Genomic DNA, 25,362 nt, shown 5'->3' with positions numbered 1-25,362 from the left:
GATTCCAGAAAATGATCAGCTCTGGATGTGGTTGCAAAAATATGACTTCCTGCTTGGAAGGGCAAAAGTGAAGAGTTTTGCCAGCTCTGTACCTCCCTGGTGAATGTCCTTGATCCTGGAGGCTGGTAGGGCTTCCTTAGAGCTGTGTGTGATTGGATTTGTGAGCCAGACACATACCCACACCCACCTCCCGGCGTCCTCCAGACTTCGCCACACCCTAGGATTGACCTGAGCCACTTCGTGCCTGTACGCTGTCGCCTGAGTTAGAAACCTGGTGCTACAGGAGGAGAGTTCCGGGGCTCCCCGTGCTGTGGCGGCTGCGATCGTCGGATGCTGCGGCTGGGACGGGACCAGAGGCCCAACGTGCTAGTGCTCTGCAGAATGAGCTCCGACTCGCAGCACCACGCGTGGAAAGCGGCGCGCGCTGGGAGCCAGGCGCAGGGGCGCCCGTCCGATCCCATATATAGTCATTGCGGCTGTCAAAGGGCAGGCGGCAGCGAATGGGAGAGCAGCGCCCGCGGGTGGGAAAGCGGGGAGTGAGCGCGAGCGGGCGGGGGGCAGGGAGAGGCCGGCGGGCGAGGGAGGGAGGGAGGCGGGGGGGAGAAAAGCCCTCTCCAAAAAAAGTATTGGATGGCTGGCTGGAGGAATGCAGCAGCCCCCGGCAGCGTACATATCTGCGCGGCGCTGCCCGCCCGGCTCGCACTGCAGCCCGGCCTCGGCCCCGCACAGACCCGCCTGCAGCAGCCCGCCCGCGCTGTCCGGTCCGTGTGAGTGTGTGTGGGGAGCCGCTCCGCCGCCGCCGCCGCCATGGACGCCATCAAGAAGAAGATGCAGATGCTGAAGCTGGACAAGGAGAACGCCCTGGACCGAGCCGAGCAAGCCGAGGCGGACAAGAAGGCCGCGGAGGACAGGAGCAAGCAGGTCCGCGATCCGCCTCACGCCCCGCGAGGGTTCCCCCCCCACTCACGCGCGTGGGCTGGAGCGGCGCTTCCCCCGCCCGGGGCGCGCGAGACCCCGGGGTAGTTTTTAACAACTACCTCTCCCCGCCGCCCAGATCCGGGCAGCGGGACGGGGCCAGACTGACTGCAAGCGCCCCCTGTGCTCCTGGGGGAGGAGTGGGCAGCCGCGGTACAGCGCAGAGCTGGGAGCCGGCCGGACGCTCAGCGCCCCGCTCTGCCTTGCTGGGGTGCGGCTTAGGCCGCTGAGAGGCCAAGTGCCTGAGTGCAGAGGGGCTCCCTGGGCGGCTTCCAGATGTGCTCCGCCGCTGGCCTAGGTTGCAGCTGGATGTCTTGTCTTTGTATTGCATTGCCCCGGAGGCTGGGGAAGGGACGCGGGGAAGTCCCCGGGGGAAGGAACGGGTCTGTGCATTGTCTTCCCTCTGTGTGCGCCTAGTTGGAGGAGGACATTGTGCAATTTGAAAAGGAATTGCGTGTGGCGGAGGATACCAGGGACCAAGTGCTGGAGGAGCTGCACAAAGCTGAGGAAAGCCTCTTCTCAGCAGAAGAGAAGGCCACCAAGGTAGCGTGCCTCCGTCGAGAGCGAAAGGGGATCTAACTCTCTCTCTCCTTCTCTCTCTGTCCGTCTGTCCTCTTCTGTCCCTCTGCACCCGCACTTCTCCTTTGCACGATCACATTGCCTGCTGCACCCTTCCTGCACCCTGCCCTGCCTCCCCCGCCACTTTCCACCCATCTCACAGCTGGAGGATGAGTTGGTGGCTCTGCAAAAGAAGCTGAAGAGCACTGAGGATGAGCTGGACAAATACTCTGAGTCCCTGAAAGATGCTCAGGAAAAACTGGAACTGGCCGAGAAAAAGGCTGCAGATGTAAGTTACCCGCCTACAGACATACAGAACACCCTTTCTACCCACCCTCTACTCCCTCCTCCCTCTGCACGGGAGACACGCCTGTGCCTCTGGCCAACTGGGCCCCAGGGACTCTGCTGTGGGGGCCAGACGTTTCCTGGACAGGGGTGAAATCACGCTGCCTTCCTGCATGAGGTGCATGAACCATCCAAGGCGCTGACATGGATTTCTCTGCTCACTCAGCACATGTGCATTTCATGTGCAGCCATTTCTGTAAACAGCTTGTAAGGGCTGGGGTGTTGATTTAGATAAAGGGGGCAGGAGAGAGAAAAATTACCCTTTCTCCCGTGTCTGGAAAGTATTTACAGCCATTTGAAGATGTTTTCATTAGTGACTTAGTTGCATCTATTGTTCTTTAGGTGAAGAACAGTAAGGACTGCTGTTCCAGAGCAGGGTTTTTTAACCGCAGAACAACCTACAGGGGTACAAAACTCTGAAATATTACAGCATAGGTTACCATAACTCAGTGGTTCTTGAGCTGAAGGCCATCTCCTAGATTTAAATGTCTTGAGACACTTGAGGTTCATAATTCACCTGTCAAAGGATAAGACAGCCTTGTGCTGAAAATCAGCCCGGAAGATGATACTTGCTAGGTCTGCAGTCAGTAGGTTAGAGATCCTCAGAGCAAGCTGGGAGTTATATATAACTCAGTGCTTTATATGGCATAGTGTAAGAACTTGCACCCTCCCAAACCTCATCCTACCCACCTGTTTACCCCTTGACAAGTATTAAATACTTCCATGCATGTAGTCCACACAAATTTAGCATTTTTACAGTTTTATGTCTAGCTCTCTAGGGCCATCATTGTAGGATTCAATTCTCACCTCTGGGTTATAGGATTAGGTGATGCACACTTCTTCCAAAACGATATTTTTCTCCCTTAATTCAGCTTTAGAATGATTTTTTTTTAAAAATAATAAAATAAGGGAAGAGTTTTAGAGATGCTGATGAAGCAAACTATTTTAGGTGCAGGGAAATTACTCCGATGAAATGTAAACAAGAAAGATCTAACTGAAAAGACAATACATTTCTGTTTACTTTTTAAAAAATGTTTCAATCCCAAACATAGTCTGTACAAATTGATTTCTAGTTTAAGATGGAGCTCATGGTCTTTAAAAAGTGTGTGAGAGAGAGAAAGAGCAGGGGAGATTCTGTGTAATATGGATCAGATGTCTCTCTCTGTGTAGGGTAAATGGATGAGAGGCAGATCTCCAGCAGGACGTTTATTTAACTTGTTCAAAGGAGCCGCATACAGATCCAGGGGCGATATTCCTTTTAAGGAAAAGTATGCAAACTATGTGGAAGTAGCTTGCAAACTATGTGGAAGTAGCTTGCCGAAAGATGAAGGCAGGAGAGGGGAAGGAAACTTTACTAGATTCCCTTAATGAAAAGAAAGGCAGCTCCTCTGCAGTCCTGATGCCGTTTTCCTGGAGTGGGAGGAAAACCCCGCTTTAGAAGTAGCGCGGAAAAGGAGCAATAGCCGCTGAACCAGAGGGTAGCTACGCTGGGGGCGGGCGGGAGCGTGACTTGTTTTCTGTTGAAGACAACAGGCAGAGGTGTAAAAGCTGCTCTCAGAGCTGCCTTTCCTTCCCTAAGCGGAGTCTCGTGTGCGATGGAGGGAAGCAGATCTGTAGTGTCATTGGGGCACAAATCCTGTATCCAGTGTCCCTCCTTTGGGGATCTGTCCCGCGGAGCGGAGGGGAGGGAAGCGCTCCGCGGGTAGGGTCGCTTAGGGAGTTAGGAAATCAAATGATTCGCCAATGAAAAATTTAGCCACTCTTTAAACCGCTCCCAGAGCGCTGCCAGCCCACCTCACCTGGGGGTCGCCGGGCTCGAGAGATTACAGCCCAGCCCCCGCCGGCTTCAGCCTCGTGGCATCACCACGTGGCATGTGCCAGCGCCGCTTCCCCAGCGGTTAATCGGCCCTAGGCAGTGGGGCGGGGCGGGGCGGGGCACGGAGGGGAGAAGAGGCTCCCCTGCCCGCTCCCGGCGCCCCACCCGCCTGCGTTGGCGAGAGCCCGTGGCCCAGGGGCGATGGCTCGGAGTGCAGCCGGTAGGTGGCGCTGCCTGACGTGACTCGCGCCCCCTCGCAAACTCCTGCATGAATGGGCGCAGCCGCGTGGTCCTGGTCACGCCGGGAAACCTCCCTGCCTACTACCATTGACAGGATCCGTCCCAGCCTGGGTCCCTGCGTCCTCCTCCGCACAGCCCTCCCCGGTCCCGGCGTCCTTTCCGCGCTGTCCCAGCCTCGCCCAGTCCTGCCTAGGTCCCCTGCCTCTTCCTCCTCTCCACCATTGCGCAACCCAGCCTGGGTCCGTGTGTCCTCGACATCCCCACTGCGGAGCCCCGCGGGGGCCTTCCCTGGCCTCCCTTACGCAGCCCTGCCTGGGTGGTCCGCCTCCACTGCAACGTCCGCCTTGGGTCCTCCTCCCCATTGCACATCCCCACCTGCCCCCCCTTCCCCATTCCTCAGCCCCGCCTCGGTCCTCCCCGCTCCCCTCCATTGCACAGCCCCGCCTCAGTTCCCCCGTTGCATAGTCCCGCATGGGTCCCCCCACCCCCCATTGCACTGCCCCGCTTGAGGTTCCCTCGGCTCGCTCCCGCCCCTTTTGCGCTCTGGGCTCCATGTCCCGCCCCCAGCCAGCCCGCGGGCAGCCCTGAACGCTGTGCGGAGCACGCCGGGCGGCTCAGGGAGGGCGGGGGAACTTCCGGGGCCGGGTGCAGCCGAACCGCAGGGCAGGGACAGGCGCTGGGCTGGGGCCATGGCGGGGCTGAGCTCGCTGGAGGCGGTGCGGAGGAAAATCCGGAGCCTGCAGCAGCAGGCGGACAGCGCCGAGGAGCGGGCGGGCAGCCTGCAGCGAGCCCTGGACCAGGAACGGGCTCTGCGGGAGCAGGTACCGCGTCCACCGCTGTGAACCAGCCGGCCCCTTCCGCGTCTCCTGTGGCGCTGCGCGCAGCATCCGCGGTGCCCTGCTGTTGGACACGCCGGGGGATCCTTGCCTGCCCCTTCCAGGGCTGGGGGAAGGGGGAGTTGAGCGCAGGAGAGGCTTCCGTTCCTCCCCACCTGTGGCCTCTGCAGGGGCTGGGCTGGGCTGGGCTGGCCTGGGGGCGTGCCTGGTTAGAAAGCAAAGAGTTGTATGTGAATGGGCAGCAGAGCGAGCGTGAGCTGTGGAGCAAGCTCAGAGGTGGTGGAAGAGACTGTTACCGGGGGAGGCCCGAGGGCCGGGGCTGGGCCAGACCAGGGCACAAGGCACCTCCCTTTCCTTTCCAAACTGTTCTGACACCTGCAAGGATTTGCTGTGTTTTGCTCAGTGGCCTGATGAATGTTCATCATCCCAGTTCCATTGTACAAGGCGGTGCTAGTGTTTGTGATCCCCTCCCCCCTCCCCCAGTTCCTGGGAGGATAAGCTGTTTTCCAGAGTTGTGATTGCTCAAGCGCAGCAGCCTGTATCTGATTGGAATGGTTGCACATTTTAGAAGGTGTTATTGTTGCATTTCTTTCCTCACACAGCCTGGACCAAAGAGCTGGCTGGTGTGTTTTCCCAACAAAATGGTTACTTTAAATACCATTTTAGTGGGAGCTGGTTTTACCCAAAGAGTGTAATATCAGGTTTAAGACAAACACCTCAGAGATGATATTAGCAAGTATGGTTTGGATTTCAGATAAGTGTTATATAACTGTAGTTATTAGCATTAAGTGTTAAGTTTTTAAAAAATCCAAAAGATTCTTAAAATACTTTAGGTAGACAGGGTTGTTTGGCATAAATGTTCATGCTAAGGAACACCAAACCAAGTGCCCAGAGGTGGGTGTTTAGGCATATGAATAAATGGCCTGATTTTCTGAAGTACTGGGTGCCTGCAGCTCCTGCTGAGGTAAGTGCTCAGCTCTTCCAAAAGTCAGGTTACTTTTACTTATATGACTGTGAACAGAAGGCCTGACTTCAGGGAGCCATTTCTGATCAGTTGTCCACAATGTCTCTAAAAGCTTTACAAATCTGCGTATCTAAGGTGTTTATATGGCCCACATTACTCTAGTGCAGGAGTCAGCAACCTTTCTGAGACAGAGTTGCAAAATTTGACCTTTTGACATCAACATATGGTTGAAGTGCTGGTGATACGTTTTAAAGTCTCTAATAGTCCTACTTACAGCAGCTTAATTAATAAATTAAGATGCAGATCGTTAGTGACTAGGTGGTGGTTGGTAGCTGGTCTTTTGTTAATCCAGCAGTGGCATGGCTTTGAGGAAACGCCTATCTGCATGAGGGGGAGGGGTGGGGCTGAGCTCCTGTCTCACCTGCTGTTGAAAATCAGCTTGTGTGCCGGTGGGTTGTTGACCACCAGCTCTAGTATCTGAGAGTTTCACAGGCTTTAATATACTTCTCTTCACAGCAACCCTGTGACGCAGATAAGGGGTATTAGCCCCATTCTGTAGCTGGGGCACAGGGAGACTAATGACTTCCACAAAGTCATCCAGGAAGTCTATAGAAGAGCAGGGAAGTCAGCCTAGCTCTGCTGAGGTCCAGGGCTAATGCCTTAGCTATCCATCCTTCCTCTCTCTAAAGTGAACACTCTTATTTTCAGGCCATGTGGGTGAATGCCTTATGTGTAAAAAGTAGGACCCAAGATACCCCTTAACAATGTGTGGCTGCATTATTAGAAATATGTTTTGCTTATGTTTCATATAGAATAAATTACAAAGAAGGAAGGAAAAATCACTTAGTATGTGTGTAGGAATGTAGTTTTGTCTAGTGGTTACTGCAAGAAGCTGAATGTTTTGTTCTTTATTTTGTCACTGACCTTTACCAATGCTTTTAGTGTCTCTGTCCTTAAAGTTACCCACGTGTAAAAAGCATAAACTAAAAATTTTCCTCACAGAGGAGTTTTGTATGTTCACTATTTATAGAAAAATGACATAAAAGAACAAAAATATCAGCATTCCTTTTTTCATTATGATAGAATAACTGGTTGTATTGTCTCTAGTGGCCTTTCCCTGTAATCTGGAATTTTGTGTTTGCCTCATGTAGGCATTAAGTGCACAAGCTGTGCTATTTGATATCTATCAGCGAGTGGAATGCTTCTTGATGGGTTGCAGATGGCCTTCTGAGAGACAACAGTGATGGCTCATTCAAAATCTGTAAGGGTACTTTACATTTTCACGGGTCATGTCACATACCAGTTTCAATTAGAGGCGAATCCTATCATAGTTCTGCTAATTTAATAGTTCCCATTTTTAAACATCCTTAACCATGGATTCTACTCATAAGCACGTGAGAGCAATAATAAGATCCCTTGAGTAAAGGACCCTGATTTCCCCATTGGAGGTGATAGCTTGGTTACTGTAGAATCTTTTACGTATATAATCAGTTTCGCTACTAAATAATTAGGGCTTCCTCTTACACTATTGAAAACAGGCAGTTTTCACTTCACTGACTTCACTGGATGCAGGATTGGACTGGACTATAAGTGATCTTAGCTATTTAATCAGCATTGGCATTAGAAAAAATTAAAGATTTTCTGTCTTTCCAGGAATATTTTATTGGTGGATGTTCTCCAGAATTTATTTAGTTCCTTTGAAATGTGACAAACACTGAGTTGACTAAATGGAGAACACAGCAATGATGGGCACATCTAAACATGTGTGTCTGCTACATGAAATAACCATCCATGCAGAAGTTACACTCTGACTCCGTTTTGCTTCCCAGAGAATAAACTGCAGCAAGCAGTCTACATGACCCTTCCAATTGCATATTGCCTGACTGGTAAGGCATGTGACCAGACAGATATTTTTTCTTTTGTGCAAAGTACAGATATACAAACATTAAAAAAGCTAAAGCTCTAGCCAAGTGATACCATAACTTACAGCTGCTGAACGGTAAGCCAGTTTATTTTCTTAAGATATAAAAAGTGAATGATCCTCTGTTCTACCTGCATCCCCCATTTTATACCTTGCTAGTGATCATACTTGATGATACTTCTTCCATTCCACACCAGTCTATTATACAATTAGCTGGAAGACAAAATCTCCACACTGAACAGTAATTAACACACAATAGTAAATTATTCATGTAATCTCTCACTGTAAAAGTATGCAGTATATAGTGAATGCTCTGGCACCAGTGCAAAAGGCTCTGTTTATCTCTTAGCCATGGGAGTGCCCCTCCATGTCATCAGTATTTTTTTTCCTTTCTTTACCATATAAGGACAGAAGTCCTGCTCAGCAGCAGAATAACATGGGCCTTATAAGGCTAGCTGGTAAACCCTTGTTTAGTTACTGCTTGTAGAACAGGAAGTAAGAACTTGAACTTTAATCATCCTGTATTTCCTAAGTATGTTGTGTGCTCTTATCAGTTGAAGAACGATGTTAACATAATTATTTACTTGCAATAATGCCACTTTTCCAGTGTTTTTAGACAGACATTTGCAAGCCCTTACCCCTATAAAAAGTTGTAATTTTGGATTTAAAAATATCCAAGTGTTATTTCAGAGAACCCTCTGGCAGTAAGAGCTCTGAGTGCTGCAGTTTCTGGCTAGGAAAATAATAAAATTAGGAGGGAAGGGGAAAGGAGGAGTACTGACACTTAGGTATTTTGTAATTGTTGGCCCTGGTCCTGCAGTCCTATTGCCAATAGTCTTATTGACTTCAAATAGATTAGAGAGTTGTGTCCTTTTTGTGCGTGCATAGTTTCATTCATTCTAGTGGTGCTTGCACATCAAGACAGCTGCTGTCCCTGTATGTAAGCTAGCCTCGTTTACACCTCAGGTGGTGTGGCCTGGGCATGCCTAGGTGCTACTGTAAGATCAGTGATGGTTCTAGTATGGCTATAAATGATGGATCCTAAAAATCTTTAATTGCAAAAAGGTACTAATTTATACCTTTGCTAAGAAGGATAGGTGTATTTTCAATCAGATGTGATGTTAGGCACCATAATCACACTTTCTTGTTAGAGCAACACTGTTAAATATTGAAATAGTTTTCAGTACATTAAAACTCATTTGTTTTCCTGGAAGTAATTTTCCTTTTAAAATAGTGACCCTTTATTCTAAACACTACTTGCCCTTCATATCCTTTGGAAAGAAACAGAGGGGCTTAATAGGGGAGTTGTTTACAAAATGCCATCACAGTACTTACTCTATGACTGGAACAAATGTAGCTTGGCAAATGTCAAAAGTGAAAGCTTGTAAAGATAAGAGGTGCATAGACTTGGTATAAATGTTACACAGAAGATTAAGCAAATATCTAATGCAAGCAAAGCAAAGTTAATGGTAATAGGGAGATAGTATTATTAAAATATGTATCCAAATGAATTGATGAGGCCAGGATTCTTGTGTTAAAAGACACATAGGCTAGAGTCTTGGTTTTTAGCGCTGTATCTCTTCCTGTGACCAAAACTCATTAATATCCAATACTCCTTGGTAGTTTTTGTTAATGTTCTGTTCACTCTTTCATTGCTGGATATCTGCAGATGCCCTCACCTAGGTGTTGTAATTTTGGATGTTTCCTCTGTGGTTTGTCAGGGAGATGCTGTTTTCTACCATTTATAAGCTCAAGGAATGTTCATACAACTTCTGTTGTTAAAATAAGAGCAAATTCCCACATACAGAGTGAAGGTCTTGGACTGTAGACTGTAGTCCTAGGATACATTGTTCTGGGTAAAATAGGCAATTGTGTAATGTTTAAGTAACAATTCTCATCTCTGTAATCTGAGGATGTGTGCAAGCTGAATACAGAGTGACCAGAAATAAATATTACTCACAGAAGGTGTGTCTACACTAGGAACTAACTTTACTACTACTACTACTAATTCAAAGTAGCCAGAAGAGAGTCTACACACATTTTTCCCTTACTTTGAAGTTAACTTTGAAGTAGGAAGCCCAACTTCGAAGTCCCTACTGCATTCCTGGGAATGGAGTAGTGCCCTACTTTGAAGTAGGGTATGTGTAGACACTCATCTTGAAGTTGTACTTAGAAGTAAGCAACTTCAAAGTTATTTTTGTAGTGTAGACACAGCCAGAATGTTCTTTAGTACATTTCAGTTTCTTAGAGCATGTTAGAAGCATTTAGGTACTTCATATCAGGTAGAAGATCAATCTGTTGTCCTCTGTTGTGAGATCGCTACACAGTTAATTTAATGAAGGTGTAAGAAAGAACGCAAGTGAATGTGTTCATCTTTAAAGAGGTGTAAAAACATATTTCCCCTTAAGCAGTTGCGCGAGTGTTTTGTATTACTATGTTCTCCCATCTGTTCTAAAACCATCTATATTATCTTTTACAAAAGAGGCCTCATAGATTGTATTCTGGATTCATTTTCTTCACTGCTTCTCCTTAGGCTGAGAGCGAAGTAGCTTCTCTGAACAGACGTATCCAGCTGGTTGAGGAAGAGTTGGATCGTGCTCAGGAGCGTTTGGCAACTGCTCTGCAGAAGCTGGAGGAGGCTGAGAAGGCAGCAGATGAGAGCGAAAGGTGGGTGTAGCCTCATTCAGGTTCTCATTTGAGCAGAAAGCTCTCTTTTTGACAAACCAAGTATAGGCCAGATGTGGGGAAGATAAAAATAAATTAACCATCATGTGAGTGCATATGAACTGCTTTGCCTTCACATGCACTGGTTTCACTCATTTGTAATTTGTTTGGAGGGACATCTTGAGCGAGCAGGCCTTAGTCTTGGTATAATGTCAGATTTTGAGACAACACTTTGCGGCATTCCAGGACCATTAGGGTTATTGCTTTGGGGATGTGCTGTGCAGTCTATTAGACCCAGGTTAATCCAACCCCAAACAAGTATCTTGGGCCTGGAGTTCTGTTGTAGTGTTGCACACTCAGTTTCCTGATGGGCAACTACAGCTGGTCTCTCTCCTGACTACCCATCCAGAAAATGGCAAGCATTTTGTGAGACTACTCCTCTGCCTGTTCATGTGGTTTGCGCATTAATGCAGTTTTGTGCTTTCATAGCCAAGGAAGGGGCAAGAAGCAGTTGGTTCAGCTAGGAATTTGAAGTAGGATTTTCAAAAACACTTAGGTGAGTTAGTCCTCAGGCTCTGAATTACTTCTGAAAATCTCATCTGTAGACTGATGTGGCCATATTTAATACCCAGAATAGTGCCTTCCATCTGGAACAAGCACTAACCTTTTTCAGTCTAATTCTACACCAGTGGTAGGCAGTCTAGCTAGTGAGTGGGCCTCCATCTCAGTGCACCACAAGATTGTTGTAACCAGCACTCTCTTCCAGGATAGGATAGTTTTGCTATCTGCGCTTACGTACCTAGAATTTGTAAGGTGAGCCAACTGAACCACGGCAGTTCTTTGAATTCAGAGGGGAGTGCACATTTCTCACAATCAGTCTGTGAAATCAGCACACACCTGACTTCACATGCCCTTGCTTTACTTGGGTATCACTCTAGTGAAAAAAAAAAAGGATGTGGACAGAAGCCAGAGAAATCTGGCAATCCTAAGTGTGTACAACAGTATGGTTGGTGGGCCACATGACCATGGTGGACCACAGATTGCCCACCACTGTTCTGCACCATTCCTTCTAACGCATCCACACGCTGCACAAGAGTTGGGCGGGCGGGGATTTTGCTCGAGCACACTGAGGCAAATCCTGGCTCCTGGGGGAAGAAATGCTGAATGTTTTCCTGTATGGATCAGAGAGGGCTTTCAGTTCAAAGGTCCAAATACAGCAAATCATAGTGACCTCTCTTTATCTGTCTTAGAAAAATACCCCACAGGATTTGAACATGCAGTGCCAAAGAGCTGAAGCTTAAACTACACATTGTCTTGTTACTTTTGCAATTCCCTCTTGTCTTTCCACTTTGGGGAAGGTAAAACACTTTCACTGAATAGAAAAAAAAATGTGGTCAGGTGGCTGATTGCAAACTTTCATGCAATGCTCCGTTATGCAAGCAGCATAACGAACCGCTTTTGTCTAAGTCAGACACCATCAGTTTCTTCTCCACCTCCTACATGAAGCAGGCAGGAAGCCAGGACTAGACCTCATAGTTTGTAAAATAAAGTGACCTGTGACATGCTGCATCCATCTCAATCTGTTGTCCTAGAAAGATGCTCTCAAAATGGTGGAGGGATTGGAGGTAAACTAGGAACCTAATATTTCTTTCCTTTCAGAGGAATGAAAGTCATTGAGAACAGAGCCCAAAAGGATGAAGAGAAAATGGAAATCCAAGAGATCCAGCTTAAAGAGGCCAAGCACATTGCTGAGGAGGCTGACCGCAAGTATGAAGAGGTCAGTTTCTGAGCACAGCTCAAAGAGCAGAGGCCTTACAGGGTTGAACTACAGCTTCTCTCTTTTGTTTGGCTGCACAATTCCAAAAGCTGATAAGTGTCTCTGTCAATTAGAGAGCGATACTGTTCCCAGGAAGGATTGATGTGAGAAATAGGCTCCTGAGTGCCTCAAGAGGCAAGACTGGTTTGTCTGCTGGAGATCAGATCCATACTCAGATTTCACTGCACAGCATGAGGGGAGATCTGTACTCGTTTCATAGCAGAGAGTAGCCCACTGCACAGAACTGTATTTGATAAAATGGCAGACAAAAATGGCCAACCATAGCACAGACATGTTGGCATGTCCATCAGTCCAGGATGTGATATCATGAGATTGCATACCAAGATGCTGGTATGCCAGCTGTGATTGCTCCAAAATGGCTGTGAGAAGGATCACTGCTGTTTTTCTGAGAGGCTATAAAAAGAAGAAAATATTTTTCAGCTGTCGTGTTGGTTAATGGGAGTTGGAGACATGAAAAACCTGGTCAGGCAACAGTCAGGCCCATGTATGTGGCAAGGGTGTAGTGCAGCTAGGAACCCATTGGATTTCCTTGAATGAGTAATTCTGAGAGAAGTGTATTATCCCTGCATGTAGACTATCCCAGGCCCTGGTTTCATGAGCCTATGGTATGATTTTTTGCTTTTGTTTTGCTCTAGGTGGCTCGTAAGCTGGTGATCATTGAGAGTGATCTGGAGCGTGCTGAAGAACGTGCCGAGCTCTCAGAAGGGTAAGTGCTGGGACTTCCCAGACAAGTGTGTGAGATGCTGCAAGATAGTGGCCATACTTGCATGAGATGTTGGCAGTTACACTTCTTTGTGTTCAACTCAAAGCTATGTTTTGCTCATTTATTGTAACGATTGAGAAAATGTTAAACGCCCAAACAAACCTGTATGTTGGGGTGAATATGTGCGCGCGTGTGGTTTTTTGGTCACTGCATGCCCTACCTGCACACTGATTTTGTGAATGGCTTTTGTGCATTTCATCTGTTCACTAACAGCCAAGTCCGACAGCTGGAAGAACAATTAAGAATAATGGATCAAACCTTGAAAGCATTAATGGCTGCAGAGGATAAGGTACTTGTACTAATATACAGTTTTGAGGTTTAACTGCAACACAAGTCTCTGAGCTTTCATAGCCCATTAGTTCACTCAGTAATGAAGAATGAACCTTGACTGCACTCTTTACTCTCTTTGCATCTTGCTTTGGTGTCTGTCTTTGGTCCTTTTTATTTTATTTAACCTTACAACTGATCTTATGGCAGCCAAAAAGAAGCTGAACTATCTTCTATTTAAAGAATGTGTCAGCATTGCCAAGTAAACTCAGTGCTGTAGGTAACTTGTTTGTAATGGGGTTTGTGTTTAAAAGAAAATTCTAGCATTGTATTGAATTGCTATCAGTCTGATGGATTCAGCTGCTTTTTAGGCCATTCTTTTGCTCTGTAATTCAATTTTCATTTTTCTCAATCTTCCCCCTCTTTTCTATTTCTTTTGCTTGACCTCCCACCTGCCCCCTTTCCTGCCTGTGTTCCAAAAAAATAGCAAATGTGCTGAGCTTGAAGAGGAGTTGAAAACTGTGACCAACAACCTGAAGTCGCTGGAGGCTCAGGCTGAGAAGGTAGGCTAGAGCCTTATAACCCCAGTGGCCTGAATGTTTATTCACTGTCCTGAACTGTTTGCACCATATTTCAGTAAGGCTTTTGGTATGAATTTGTTACTTGACTATTGTCTAGCTATAGTCAGAAGTCTGACATTAATTCAAGTGCATAATCAATTCTATTTAAATATACATACATATTAACTATCCATGAGTGCTACTTAAAACTTTACAACTAAAATGCCAAAGCAATTTGTGTGCCAAGGTATTTAATTTTAATATAAGAGGACAAGCTGGAAGAAAATAAAATAACACATGCTACCCAGAATTACCCCTCTGCAACTTGGGCGAAATTTGGCCCTTTTAAAGCAAGACAGTTATATCTTGTAAGTAAAGTAATCCAAAGATAGGACTACTATATGGTTATCATTGCAATGTAGGATTGCTATACATGATGTATTTTCATATAAAGAACGTTTAGTCTGATATTGGATGTTCTTTCTAATTACAGTACTCACAGAAGGAAGACAAATATGAAGAAGAGATTAAGATCCTGACTGACAAACTGAAGGAGGTAAAATTAGAACAGTCCTTTGTTAATGGGTCTTACAGTACTGCTCTGATTAATGGGAAATTAACTTGTCAGTGTGGAAAATAACATAATGTTAAATGCCAGCATCAAAGCTAGAGTCTTAGAAATACAATAGCCTTTTCATATCCAGCAGCCCCGGGACTGGGAGGTTGCTGTATATTCACATATTCTGGATAATAGAGAGGTATACCTAGCAATGTATAACACTAAAGAAAAACAAGGTTAGATATGAACAAACAAACAAAAATGTATACAGAGTACTTTATTTACCTACAACAGTGGTATTGTACACTGTAAATGTATACTGTATTTGTTATGTTTATTTGCATTTACTTTCACCATACTGAACTTAGTGAAAACATAACTAAAATATGCTTGTGGTTAAAATAACTTACGGTTATTTGAGAGTTCCAGATGATAGAATGCTGGTTATGAAAGAGCTACTGTATTGGAGTATGCTTGTGATTTTACAACTATTTTCTATTACCCTGTGATTGTACAGAATTTTTTCTCATACTCATTATTGCGTTTGTTTGTAAATACCATGAAGGTTATCTGCTGTCATTTGTATAATTTTTGACCTTGCATGTGTATTAACTCCAGGCTGAGACCCGTGCTGAATTTGCCGAGAGGTCAGTAACCAAGCTGGAGAAGAGCATTGATGACCTAGAAGGTATGACTGCTTTATTTTTCACACTTCCACAGAACGCAAAGGTGATAATCACGCATAGGATTCAGCTAGTGCCTGATCCTACAAATCTTTATTCCACATGATTAGTCCCATGCAAACAAGGATCGGCATGACTGAATTGTAAATTAATGACGTGTTTTCCAATCCAAATTTATTACTGACTTAGTTTATCTTTTTAACTGGATGGTGTTCTGCTCTTGCCTATTTCTTGTTCTTTGATATTCTAAGACTTTATTGGTTTTTTTTTTGTTTTGTTTTGCTTTAAACTTTTCTAGTTGGATACTCAGATAAGGAAGATGATCAGATGACAAATGTTGTTGTTATTATTGTGCTGGTTTAATTACTTAAAAATATCAGCAACCAGTAGTATGTTAGTTGTTGTTATAATTAGGAATTTCAAGTTAATTTATGGCTGAGATAAGTGTAGGTCCGAGAAACTATTTCATTGCATAAAACAGCTGCTATTTTCTACACAAGGTAATGGATTGTTTGCATATACAGGAGCACATCCTATTTTACTCCCCAGATTTGTTAGGGCTCTAATAAATCTACAGAATTTCAGTAAACTGTGCTTTCATCTCGAGAACAGAACTCAGTAGCGCTTTGGAATTAGGCTTAAACTTTTATAGTTTAACCTTTAACATTGTGTTAACTTTAAATTTAGTTTTGTGAGAAGCCTAATTTGTATGATATAGGAAGTTGACTTGTGTGAGGGTTCTTTATGGTCATGGAAGAAATAAACCTTGGGAAATGCCTGAGGGTATGACATTGTCCAAAACATCTTAGCTGTGTCTACACTAGCCAAAAACTTTGAAATGGCCATTTCGAAGTTTACTAATGAAGCGGTGAAATACATATTCAGCGCCTCATTAGCATGCGGGTGGCCGCAGCACTTCGAAATTGGTGCAGCTTGTCCAGACGGGGCTCCTTTTCGAAAGGACCCGGGCTACTTCGAAGTCCCCTTATTCCTATGAGCAGATGGGAATAAGGGGACTTCGAAGTAGCTGGGGTCCTTTCGAAAACGAGCCCTGTTTGGACGAGCTGCGTGGTGGCGAGCCGCGTCAATTTCGAAGTGCCACGGCTGCCCGCATGCTAATGAGTTGCTGAATATGTATTTCAGCGCTTCATTAGTAAACTTCAAAATGGCCATTTGCATGGCAGTTTTGAAGTTTTTTGGCTAGTGTAGACACAGCCCTTGTGAAGGTTCTCCCTAAGTATTTTCAAACCTCTTCCTTCTGCTGCTGTTTTATATCTTATTATATTTGCATAACTTGTATAACACAGTTAAATGTAGCTTAGGGAAATAGGGATTATTTTTTCTTTTCGCACTTTATTTCCTTTGGCTTCATATATATCTCAGCCTAGCTTGCTGATGATACAGTAATTTTAATTGAGTTTTCCTATAAAGCCGTTCACCATTTGTATTCCTTCTTAATTTATATATTGTTTGTTTTCTCTGCCTGCCATGCCACTTTCTTCTGTGCACTGTTCCCCCTTTATGATGCTCTTCCTGGATGGTGTCCCATCCCACAATGGTCACCTCCCATCACCTGCTCCTTCTCCATTTCCTTGCACCTCTGCCTCCCCTGGTGAATGTTAGACGAGCTGTATTCTCAGAAACTGAAGTACAAAGCAATCAGCGAGGAGCTGGACCATGCTCTCAATGATATGACTTCCATGTAAATGTCTTCTCAGCCTGTGCCTGCACCTGCTTCTCTAGCCTCATGATTGTTCAGTTTTAGTCTTGCAAAATTGTACTTGCTCATTCTTTATGTGGTAGGGAATACACTGAACGGGTGTGATTAGGTGTTAAAACATTGTTAGTACAGGTTGAACCTCTCTAGTCCATCACTCAGTGGTCTGGCATGACTTAAATTAGCCAGATGTCTGCTTATCATGGGTGGGATCAAGTTTCCCAAAGTCCCATAAAGTTTATTTTTACAGCCACCAGTCCAGACTCCCAGTGTTCTGTGCTGTTGTTTAGCTCTAATTTATACCTAAATGTCTTCTAAGAGCTCAGTGAGCAGTGCAAGTGTTTGTAATGCTACTAGACAATATTGACCTCCTGTGGTCTAGCAAATTCTCTGGCTCGGTGCCAGACTACAGAGGTTCAACTTGTATTTTCTTCATCATGCTAATGGATGGGCAAATATTGTGCCTGGCTTGGTAAATTTCCTGACAATTTTGCAAGGCTAGCATCTCAGCTCACTTTTACCCTTTTGTTCTGTGTCCCTGAACACGTGCTTTCCCTTGCAGTTTTCTGGCTCATTTCCCTTTGGTTTTCCTTTTACTTTCCCCTTTTGAGTTCACTTCTGTTCAAAAATTTCTACAATTCACATTGTTCTGAAGTTGCCAGAAGATAATATACCACACAGAGTATTTCCTACAGAGAATGTTTCTCATGTTCTTGTAGTGATTGCATCTCTGACCATTTTTTAAAATAGAATTGGCAGCTGTTGGGATGTGGGTTGTAGCTGTGAAAAGTGTTTGAAAAATAAACTTTCACACATTTGTGGGTGATGAAAGAGTAGTTTGAGAGAAAAGGCAGCAGAAGCATGGAGTATTGCATGAGTAAAAGGACAAAAGTCCAGTGTTTTCTATACCAATAGCTTGTTTGGTGGTATTGTGTTGTATGAATTAGACTGAATTTGCGTGCTTTGAAAAATTGAACAGAAGTCAACTACACTGAAACTTTCCATTCTTTTTCCCCTGCCTATATCAATAACTGTCATGTGCATGAAGTTTTTATAGCTGAGATCAGAAAACCTAGGCACAGGTGGCTCTGTGTAAAACAATTCTACACTTCGGTTTCAGAAGTCAACACATTTTTAGTCAGCTTTAACCTTTGGTGAGAGCAGGGGTGGGAAAACTTCTGAGGGTCGGAGGCCACTGACCAACTGACTAAATCCGTCAGGGGCTGCACCCAAGTGAGAAGCATGCACAAAAACTTGCTCATTGATGTGGCCCTTAACTTGGGGCTCCAGGTTTCCCCTCACACTTCAGCCTTGGAGGGGAGGGGGGCACTGAGGCGTATTTCCCACAAGATAGGAGTAACTCTTCTGGACAGCCTGGGACTAGTAAATTTGGGGGTGGGGGAGGGCCTGTGCTCTGGAGTGGGGTCAAAAATGAGGGGTTTGTTGTGTGGAAGGGGGCTGCCAGGGAATGGGTTGGGGTGTGCAGTCTGGGGCAGGAGGTGGGGTGCAGGAGGATGCTGGGGATGTGGGGGTTGTGCAAGAGGTAGGGCACAGAAGCGGGCTGCCAATGTGGTTTTGGGTGGGAGGTAGGGTGCAGGAGTGGGATGGGGCGTGGGCTGGAATTAGGTAAGGTACAGAGGTGGGCTGTGGGTGCAGAATCCATGTGGGTCTGGGTTGCAGGAATGGACTGGGGTGTGGAGCTTCAAGATCTGAGAGGGACAGGGGAAGGGTCCAGAAAGGGGCAGGGAAGTGGGACACAGGTGGGGAACACACTGCTCTTGCTTCTCTGCACTGTTGTTCCCCAGGGAACACAAAGCCACTTCTTCCCCTACCGGGCAGACCCAACCATGCAGGAGCTTTAGCACTGGCTCCCTGCTCTTCTCTCTCGCAGGGAGGGGATGATGGGGAGGGGAGAGCCCAGTGCCTCATGGGCAAGATCAAGGGAAGCTGGGGGCCAGATCCAGACTGCAGACCATAGTCTTAAGGTGTTTTTGTGTGTACTGCTTCATTTTTAATAAAATCCCTACATATGTGAACAACAGCAATTTTTTTCTAACTCCCAAGTGTTGGAATTCTCTGGTGGTGGTCTAATGTGATCTCCTTTTCGTACTTGGATTGAGTCCAGAAATACAATTTCACCCACTGATTTATCACACTAATAGCCATAACAGACTGCAGTTAGCTTCATCCCTATTTACAACGTGCTGTGTGTTGCATGCAACATTGTCTTATTGTAGCATATCTGAAATTTGGGATATTTCTAGTTTGAAAGTAGGCTTAAAATCTGAGACATGCCACAGATTCTAATCAAGAATTGACTCTCAACTATAAATATGTTTCTCCATAAATATTTAAATGAAGGCATTGCTAGAGAGTCCCAAAAAGAGCTGTGATGTGATACTTTGCCAGTAATCATTTTGGCATGGTTGCTTGCCCTGTGCTGTTACTGCTGCTTTCAGAGTTCTTTTTATTATGCCACTTTTATTTCCCACCTTTTATCTTCATGCAGATAAATTTCTTTGCTTCACCTCTCCAAAGATACCTTCATCAAGCCGGATAAACCATCTGTACAAGCTCTTGGATGTTTCATGGGTTCACTGTCCTGTCTACCACATTAGTCTTCCTTTTTAGCATCTTGCCTCAGGACATTGCTCTCTTCGTGCCTTCTGTTGTACAGAAACTTCACTTCTTCCAGTGTAAAATAAACATCCCACTATCTAAGCGGTGTTACTCTTTCTAATCCTTTGCCTTTTTTATTTATTTAAATTTAAAAAAATCTGCTTTTTTGCGCTTAGGATTTACTTGTTGGTTTATTTTCTTTCTTTTTATGCTGTCCTTTTCACCCACTCCCACCCCCGCAAGTCATGCTAGAGTATCAACAAGGCAAAGTTGCAACATGAAAAATACCAGTCTGTAATACGATAGTGCTGTTCGTGGCTGTCTTGAGTTGGTCACTTTTGTAACACAATACTCATTTTCTCTCACATTAAAATTCAGATGATATGACTTTTTCTTAGACCTAGTGGTTTTTTTAGAATTTTGTTATTGAGCCAACAGCTGCAAGGACACGGCTCCCACTGGGGTCATTTGGTCGTGGGAATACAGCCCAGGATAGTTTGGCCCTTAAACACTTGACAGTTGTGTTTTTCTGGAGAGTCCAAAATGTCCTACCAACTTGAAGTCTTGATGTGGAAGACTTCCTGCGTTACGTAAATTTGTTGATTTAACTTTTAGTAAAATAACTTTTAAAGAGATAGGATGTTTCACCTGATGCTGTCTATCTGTTTTTCCCCAGAATAAGATAACCAAATGTCTTTATCTGTGTTCATAACAACTTAGGCTATACAATTTTAAAAACTGATTTGTCTATCACAATAGGTGCTATTAGTTTACTTTTTACATTTCACTGGGGAGATGAAACTACAGTTGCTTCACTTTTATTTTTAGTGTCAGACTACTAGTGCAAAGCTACAAGTTTGAGTTGCAGAAATTTCAGCAGTTTTTAAATCTGAATAAAAAATACTTGTAATTGGAATTCATAGTTAAATCATTTTCATGTATAATTAAAATGCTTCCATTGAGCTCAGATTTTATAAAATTTTGTCTGACAAAATCTAACTGATGGGTTCAGATTGACCTGACAGTCTTCCTATTAAATACAAAATGCTAAATGTTAAAGTTTCTTGCTCTCGTAGTGTAATGTACGAATAAGCGTTACTGCTGCTTCAGGAGGACTTACATTCATTGTAACTATTTTCACTTAATTTCCTTCACAGTGGGGGGAAAAAGCCCTTTTTTCTTTAATAGATTTACATTAAAGTGAATATCAATTTAAACTGAATTGACTACTAAGTATTCCTTTCGTTTGATTTTGTTGCTAAAGTTCTAATGCTCAAAGTGTTAATAAGCTTTGGTCAGTGAACTTGAGTTTGAATCTGAAGGTGGTCCATTTTAAAATTGTAAAGGACTAACTTGTTGACTTGGTGGCTATGTTTCGTTCCCATTTAAAACATACCATCAGGCAATTTCATATGGAGCCTTTTTCATTTAGATTTTTTAAACCTGTCATTAGTTGTAATTCTCCATTAGGCTTGCAATGCCTTCCTTCATCCTTCCCTGCTGTTTCTTCACTGTAATAATGCCTCACTCCTCATCTTATTTTTTAATAGAATTGGAAATAATCTCTTCCCCCTTTTCTGTAATAACTTCGGCTCACAACATCTTATATCAGTATACCGGTTTGTACACCCACATTATTGCTTGCTAGAAAGAGCTTTGGACCAGCTGTAGAGAGAATCAATTGTTTTGTTTTGTTTTTTAAACTTAAGTAAAGTCTAACCAGATAGTCATCCAGATTACAAACCTGTCTATTTTTAAATTTGACTATGGCCTTGTGCAGTTGATTTTAGGACTAGTCCTAATTTGGGCACACAGGTTGGAAATCCTAACTTCAATGATTTATATAAATTTAGTTTTGACTGCAGGCAAACATTCAGATTTTCATTCAAACAGTAACACAGTATTGTTTGTATAACCACTAAATACATTTTGGCATTCAAAATGGAAGCTTAGCTGCACCTAGGTTTGTATGCAGTTTCCAAGTGTGTATTAACATAAAACACTGAAGTGGGAAGAGAGAAGGTGAGAGAGAGAAATTAAGGCAGTCTGGTAGTGATGTTCTGGTTTGTCCTCTGCTCTAACTCTCCTGGTTAGTGGTGCCTCGGTTCTCAGGAGGAGCAACTGGTGACTGCCTCTCATTACACAAATGTGCCCTGCTAACTAATTCATTACATGGCCCTACCATGTTTGTGAGGAGCTGGACATCTGTCTTTCAGAAGAGAAGCATCAGGAAGGGCAACAGACCCAACACAGTTGGTTCTTCGCCATTGAGTAAGCTGTAGACTAAGGGTGTTTAGAAGCCTGTGTAGTAGACCTGTCTCAGAAGTCACTGCCGGTCTGTCAAGAAAAATACATAAAAACTGAAAGGGAAACAGAATACAACTTCATAGAATGGCCCTTTCTAGATTTAATTTTAAATACTGTAGTTGTGGGTGTTTTGTCCAGTCTTGAAAATGAACTCTCTTGACAATCCTTTAGTAGTTTGCCATACTCTAGTAACCTATTCCCCTGTGGATTTGCATGCTATCGTTTCATCTGTCATTTGCAAGATGTTTTTGTGAAGGCTGACAAAAGGGCACTGGAGCTTTTTTTGTTTTGTTTTAATCTCCATCTAAAGGCTTCATAATCTGTTTCAATAGTTGAAAAGTAGACATTCTCTTCCTAACGTACCATTTCTGCTATCAAATTGCACAGTAAAGGGAGCATGTGCTGAAACATTTAGGGCTTGTTCAAATTCCTGTTGAACTCAATGGTAAAACTCCACTGGGAGTCTCAGCTGAAAAGCTTCAGTGATTTCCATGCGACTTGTACAAAGCCAAGAAACAGTATGCTGTCAACTAATGCATTTCTGCTGCAGGGAAGGCAGATTAGATTGTTGCTTTTAGTCGGCTAATATTGGCTATGACTTTGCCACCTTTTCTGCTTTTGCAAGGACTCACAACATTCATAGAACACACATTCTGCATATGTTAGTCATGTATGTGAAGTCGAGCTGGGATATTTATATTACATTTCATGTGACTTCACTGGGAATACCATAGCAGGTGTCCCATTTGTCTTCCTGTTTTTCTGTCTCACAATCCAATCCCCACAAAAGGGGTCCTAGAGAAGTCTGGATTGTAAACTGTTGTTTCTTGAGCTTTGGAGTAGGTATTTAGTCATCAGAGAACTAGAATGTAAAGGGCTTCCTAAGGTAAATAATTTCTCTCAATGTGTAACTAGTTACTGAACGTTTGTGGTGTGACTACTTTCTTTATTAACTCTTGCTCTCCTGCTTCTGTCTAATCTTTGTTCATTCTGCCTCTCTTTTTCTTCTAACCTGCTTGCTGACTGTACAGACCAACTCTACCAACAACTTGAGCAAAACAGTCGCCTAACTAACGAACTAAAGATGGCATTGAATGAGGATTAAACTTTAGTGTGAATAAACTTAGTTGTGGCTAAACACACTCTGAAGTTCCTCAAGAATGAATGAGTCAAGGTAGAAATATGCAAGAAACCTGTAAATTGATTTCCAATATATTGTAACGGTTGTAAATGAATGTATGAAATTCTCAGTTCTCCCTTTGGGGGAAAAAGTACAAGTGGAAGAATTAGTTTCTTTCCACTTTAGTGCCAGTTATATTAGTTAGCTAATGATATTGTTAAAACCAACTCCCCTACCCTTTGTAGAAGGAGCATAATCCTTTTTAGCTGATGTCACAAATCTGGAATTTTATTGGTAATAAAAAAGAAAAATGAAAATATTAGTCAAGAAGGGAAATACTCATGAAGGAAAAAATTCAGATTTCACAACTAAAATAAAATCCATTCCCAGCTGCATCTGGAAATGTAATGCATTGTTTTGAGTTACAGTAAAATTGGCTTGTATATGAATAAAAGCAGCCCTGAAATAGGAGTCTCATTTGGAAATGTCTGGTCAGTTTAGAGGTATGCTTGCATCAGAATAATGTTGGTTTTAATGGTTTCTGGAAGCATATAGCTCCAGAACATTGTGCCACATACTGTATCAAGTGAGAGTGTTAGATGACTGTTCTATTAAAAAAAGTGTGCATGGAACATAAAACTACTAACTGCCAATAAAATGCTGTTGTTTTATTTAAGAACTGATATAACTTGTTGATTTCAGTTTTTTGGTTCTTTTGTTCTCATTCTCTGCAAGTTCTGAATTATAACATGACTTCAAAAGTTTGGAACGTCCCTGAATATAGATTAACAAATTCTGTCATGTACTGTTACCCTGTTAATTTAAAAAAAAAGTTTGAGCCATCCCATTCCAACAGTACATGGCTTATGGAATTTAGAAAAATCTGGTTTTTGGCATAAATAGCTGCAGAACCATTCAAAACTTGCATCACTTGCAGTTCATTTTGTTAGTACGGAACGTTCCCTAGTTGTATTGTGCTGGGAACACTAGTATTTATGAGTATGCACATCTTACTAGTAAAAAATCTCTCCATTATAAGTGGTGATTGCATCCCTTTATGTATAGAAAATTGATGTGTCCTAAGTGTGCTTATTCACATTTTGATTTTCTAATCCCATAACAGAGAAAGTGGCACATGCCAAAGAAGAAAACCTTAGTATGCATCAGATGCTGGATCAAACTTTACTGGAGTTAAACAACATGTGAAAACTTCCTTAGCTGCAACCACATATATATTTTTTGTTTTTACGCCTGCTTGCCATGATACCCCTAAAACATGTTTTTATTTTAGTTTCACCACAGTCACAGAAACATCAATGAAATACCAGGCGGGGGTCAGGGAAACACCAAAATGGGCAAGCCATATGCAGGTTGAGCTATTCTATTATGGTTTGAGTGTGCCATTTCCCAGTATAATGTTGCCTACACTTTGTAGAGAGTTCAGCAACACCAGTATGGCCAGGAATCCTTGCTGTATCAGAAAGAATCCCACCTCAAGTGCCACCTCTGTTTAACAAAACAGTTAATGCTGAAGAGACAAATCAGGTGTGGACTGGTGCTACTTGGAACAAAATGTACAGCTGTGATCTTCTGTCGGAAATGGTACAATTTCAGAAGTTTGTCTGGCATTGTAATTTATTTGAGTTTTATTGAGCTGTGCTAATTCAATAAAACGAAGGATTTGTAAGCCACATACAATATCTAAGACTCTTTTGGTTTTTAACTTGTGTACTTGCAGCTCATTACAAATGTGTAGGTCAGCATTTCAACTTGAGCATCCGTTCCATTGAATTTTTCATGTTGAAATGAAAGTGTCATCAAATTCATGAGAAAACATACATTTGGGAGGTTGTTTTAAAATCTATTTTATTTGTTTGGGAGTTGGGGGAATATATAAATTGGTATTTGCCTCACTTTGTTTTACACACACATTGAGCAGTTCTAAAAGCCTACCTGTATGTAAACATTGTATAATGATATGGAATAAAACGCACACATTTTAGGACATTTTTTAAAATGTTGCTGTCCTGTGATTTATATTTTTAATATTTTCAGCTCTTCTGTCTATGTGAAGCATGCATATGCATGGATGTGGCTCATTGGCATAAATTAATATTGACATGCTGGCTTTCCACTTCTCTAAAAGTAAAGTGAAAACAATGTAAACAGGAATAATATATTACATTTTGTTTGCACTATTTTCAGAGGGTCAAATAAGTTAAACACTTGTGCTATAATAATATGCTCTTAATTTTTAATTGTTGTATGTGTATATTCTTAGAACCAAACCTCCCACTTCAAACACATTCAAGTCTTGTCTTCACTGTGGAGTTAGATCAAATCATAACAATTGCACATAACATGAGTCAGTTCAAACCCTTAATTTGTGTATGGTGGTGCTTTAAACTTGAGTTGTCTGACTTCTTGGGAATGGGACTGGGTTGGTGACTACTGTATCTCATTCCCATTTTTTTCTACAAACATGCTCAGGTTGCTAGGAGCGGGGGTAGGCCAAATTTAGTTATAAAACTAGTACTGCAAGAGCCACAATGCATGTGAATACGAGACAGCCCTTAATAAATAACATCAAACCATACTTTGTCACCCCTAT

At 43.4% G+C, this 25,362-nt stretch overlaps 1 protein-coding gene across 27 annotated transcripts; it reads left to right on the top strand.

Annotated features, from left to right (window-relative positions):
• The first annotated feature begins 656 nt into the window (after window positions 1-656).
• Window positions 657-24,449, top strand: TPM1 (tropomyosin 1). Of its 27 annotated transcripts, none has more exons than XM_075006353.1 (10): window positions 666-921; window positions 1,393-1,518; window positions 1,697-1,822; window positions 10,189-10,322; window positions 11,979-12,096; window positions 12,792-12,862; window positions 13,133-13,208; window positions 14,240-14,302; window positions 14,924-14,993; window positions 16,612-16,694. In XM_075006353.1, the coding sequence occupies exons 1-10, from the start codon at window positions 808-810 to the stop codon at window positions 16,692-16,694; spliced, it is 981 nt and encodes a 326-aa protein (XP_074862454.1). In that variant the 5' UTR covers window positions 666-807. The 27 variants fall into 27 exon arrangements, with proteins under 27 accessions (XP_074862457.1, XP_074862445.1, XP_074862436.1 ...); XM_075006352.1 differs by lacking the exons at window positions 13,133-13,208; window positions 16,612-16,694 and adding exons at window positions 13,674-13,749; window positions 23,875-24,449 and having other exon boundaries at window positions 673-921; XM_075006354.1 differs by lacking the exon at window positions 13,133-13,208 and adding an exon at window positions 13,674-13,749 and having other exon boundaries at window positions 674-921.
• Window positions 24,450-25,362: the final 913 nt, after the last annotated feature.

Source organism: Carettochelys insculpta, chromosome 12 (genome assembly GCF_033958435.1).
Source record: "Carettochelys insculpta isolate YL-2023 chromosome 12, ASM3395843v1, whole genome shotgun sequence".
NCBI classification, from domain to species: domain Eukaryota; kingdom Metazoa; phylum Chordata; order Testudines; family Carettochelyidae; genus Carettochelys; species Carettochelys insculpta.
This window is presented reverse-complemented; position numbering and strand designations above follow the sequence as displayed.

Bases quoted from the DNA above. Each gene is read 5' to 3' on its own strand.
- TPM1 (XM_075006352.1), top strand. From the start codon at position 808: ATGGACGCCATCAAGAAGAAGATGCAGATGCTGAAGCTGGACAAGGAG. The intron at 1,519-1,696 runs GTAGCGTGCCTC...CCCATCTCACAG, and splicing joins CAGAAGAGAAGGCCACCAAG to CTGGAGGATGAGTTGGTGGC. The intron at 12,097-12,791 runs GTCAGTTTCTGA...GTTTTGCTCTAG, and splicing joins CTGACCGCAAGTATGAAGAG to GTGGCTCGTAAGCTGGTGAT.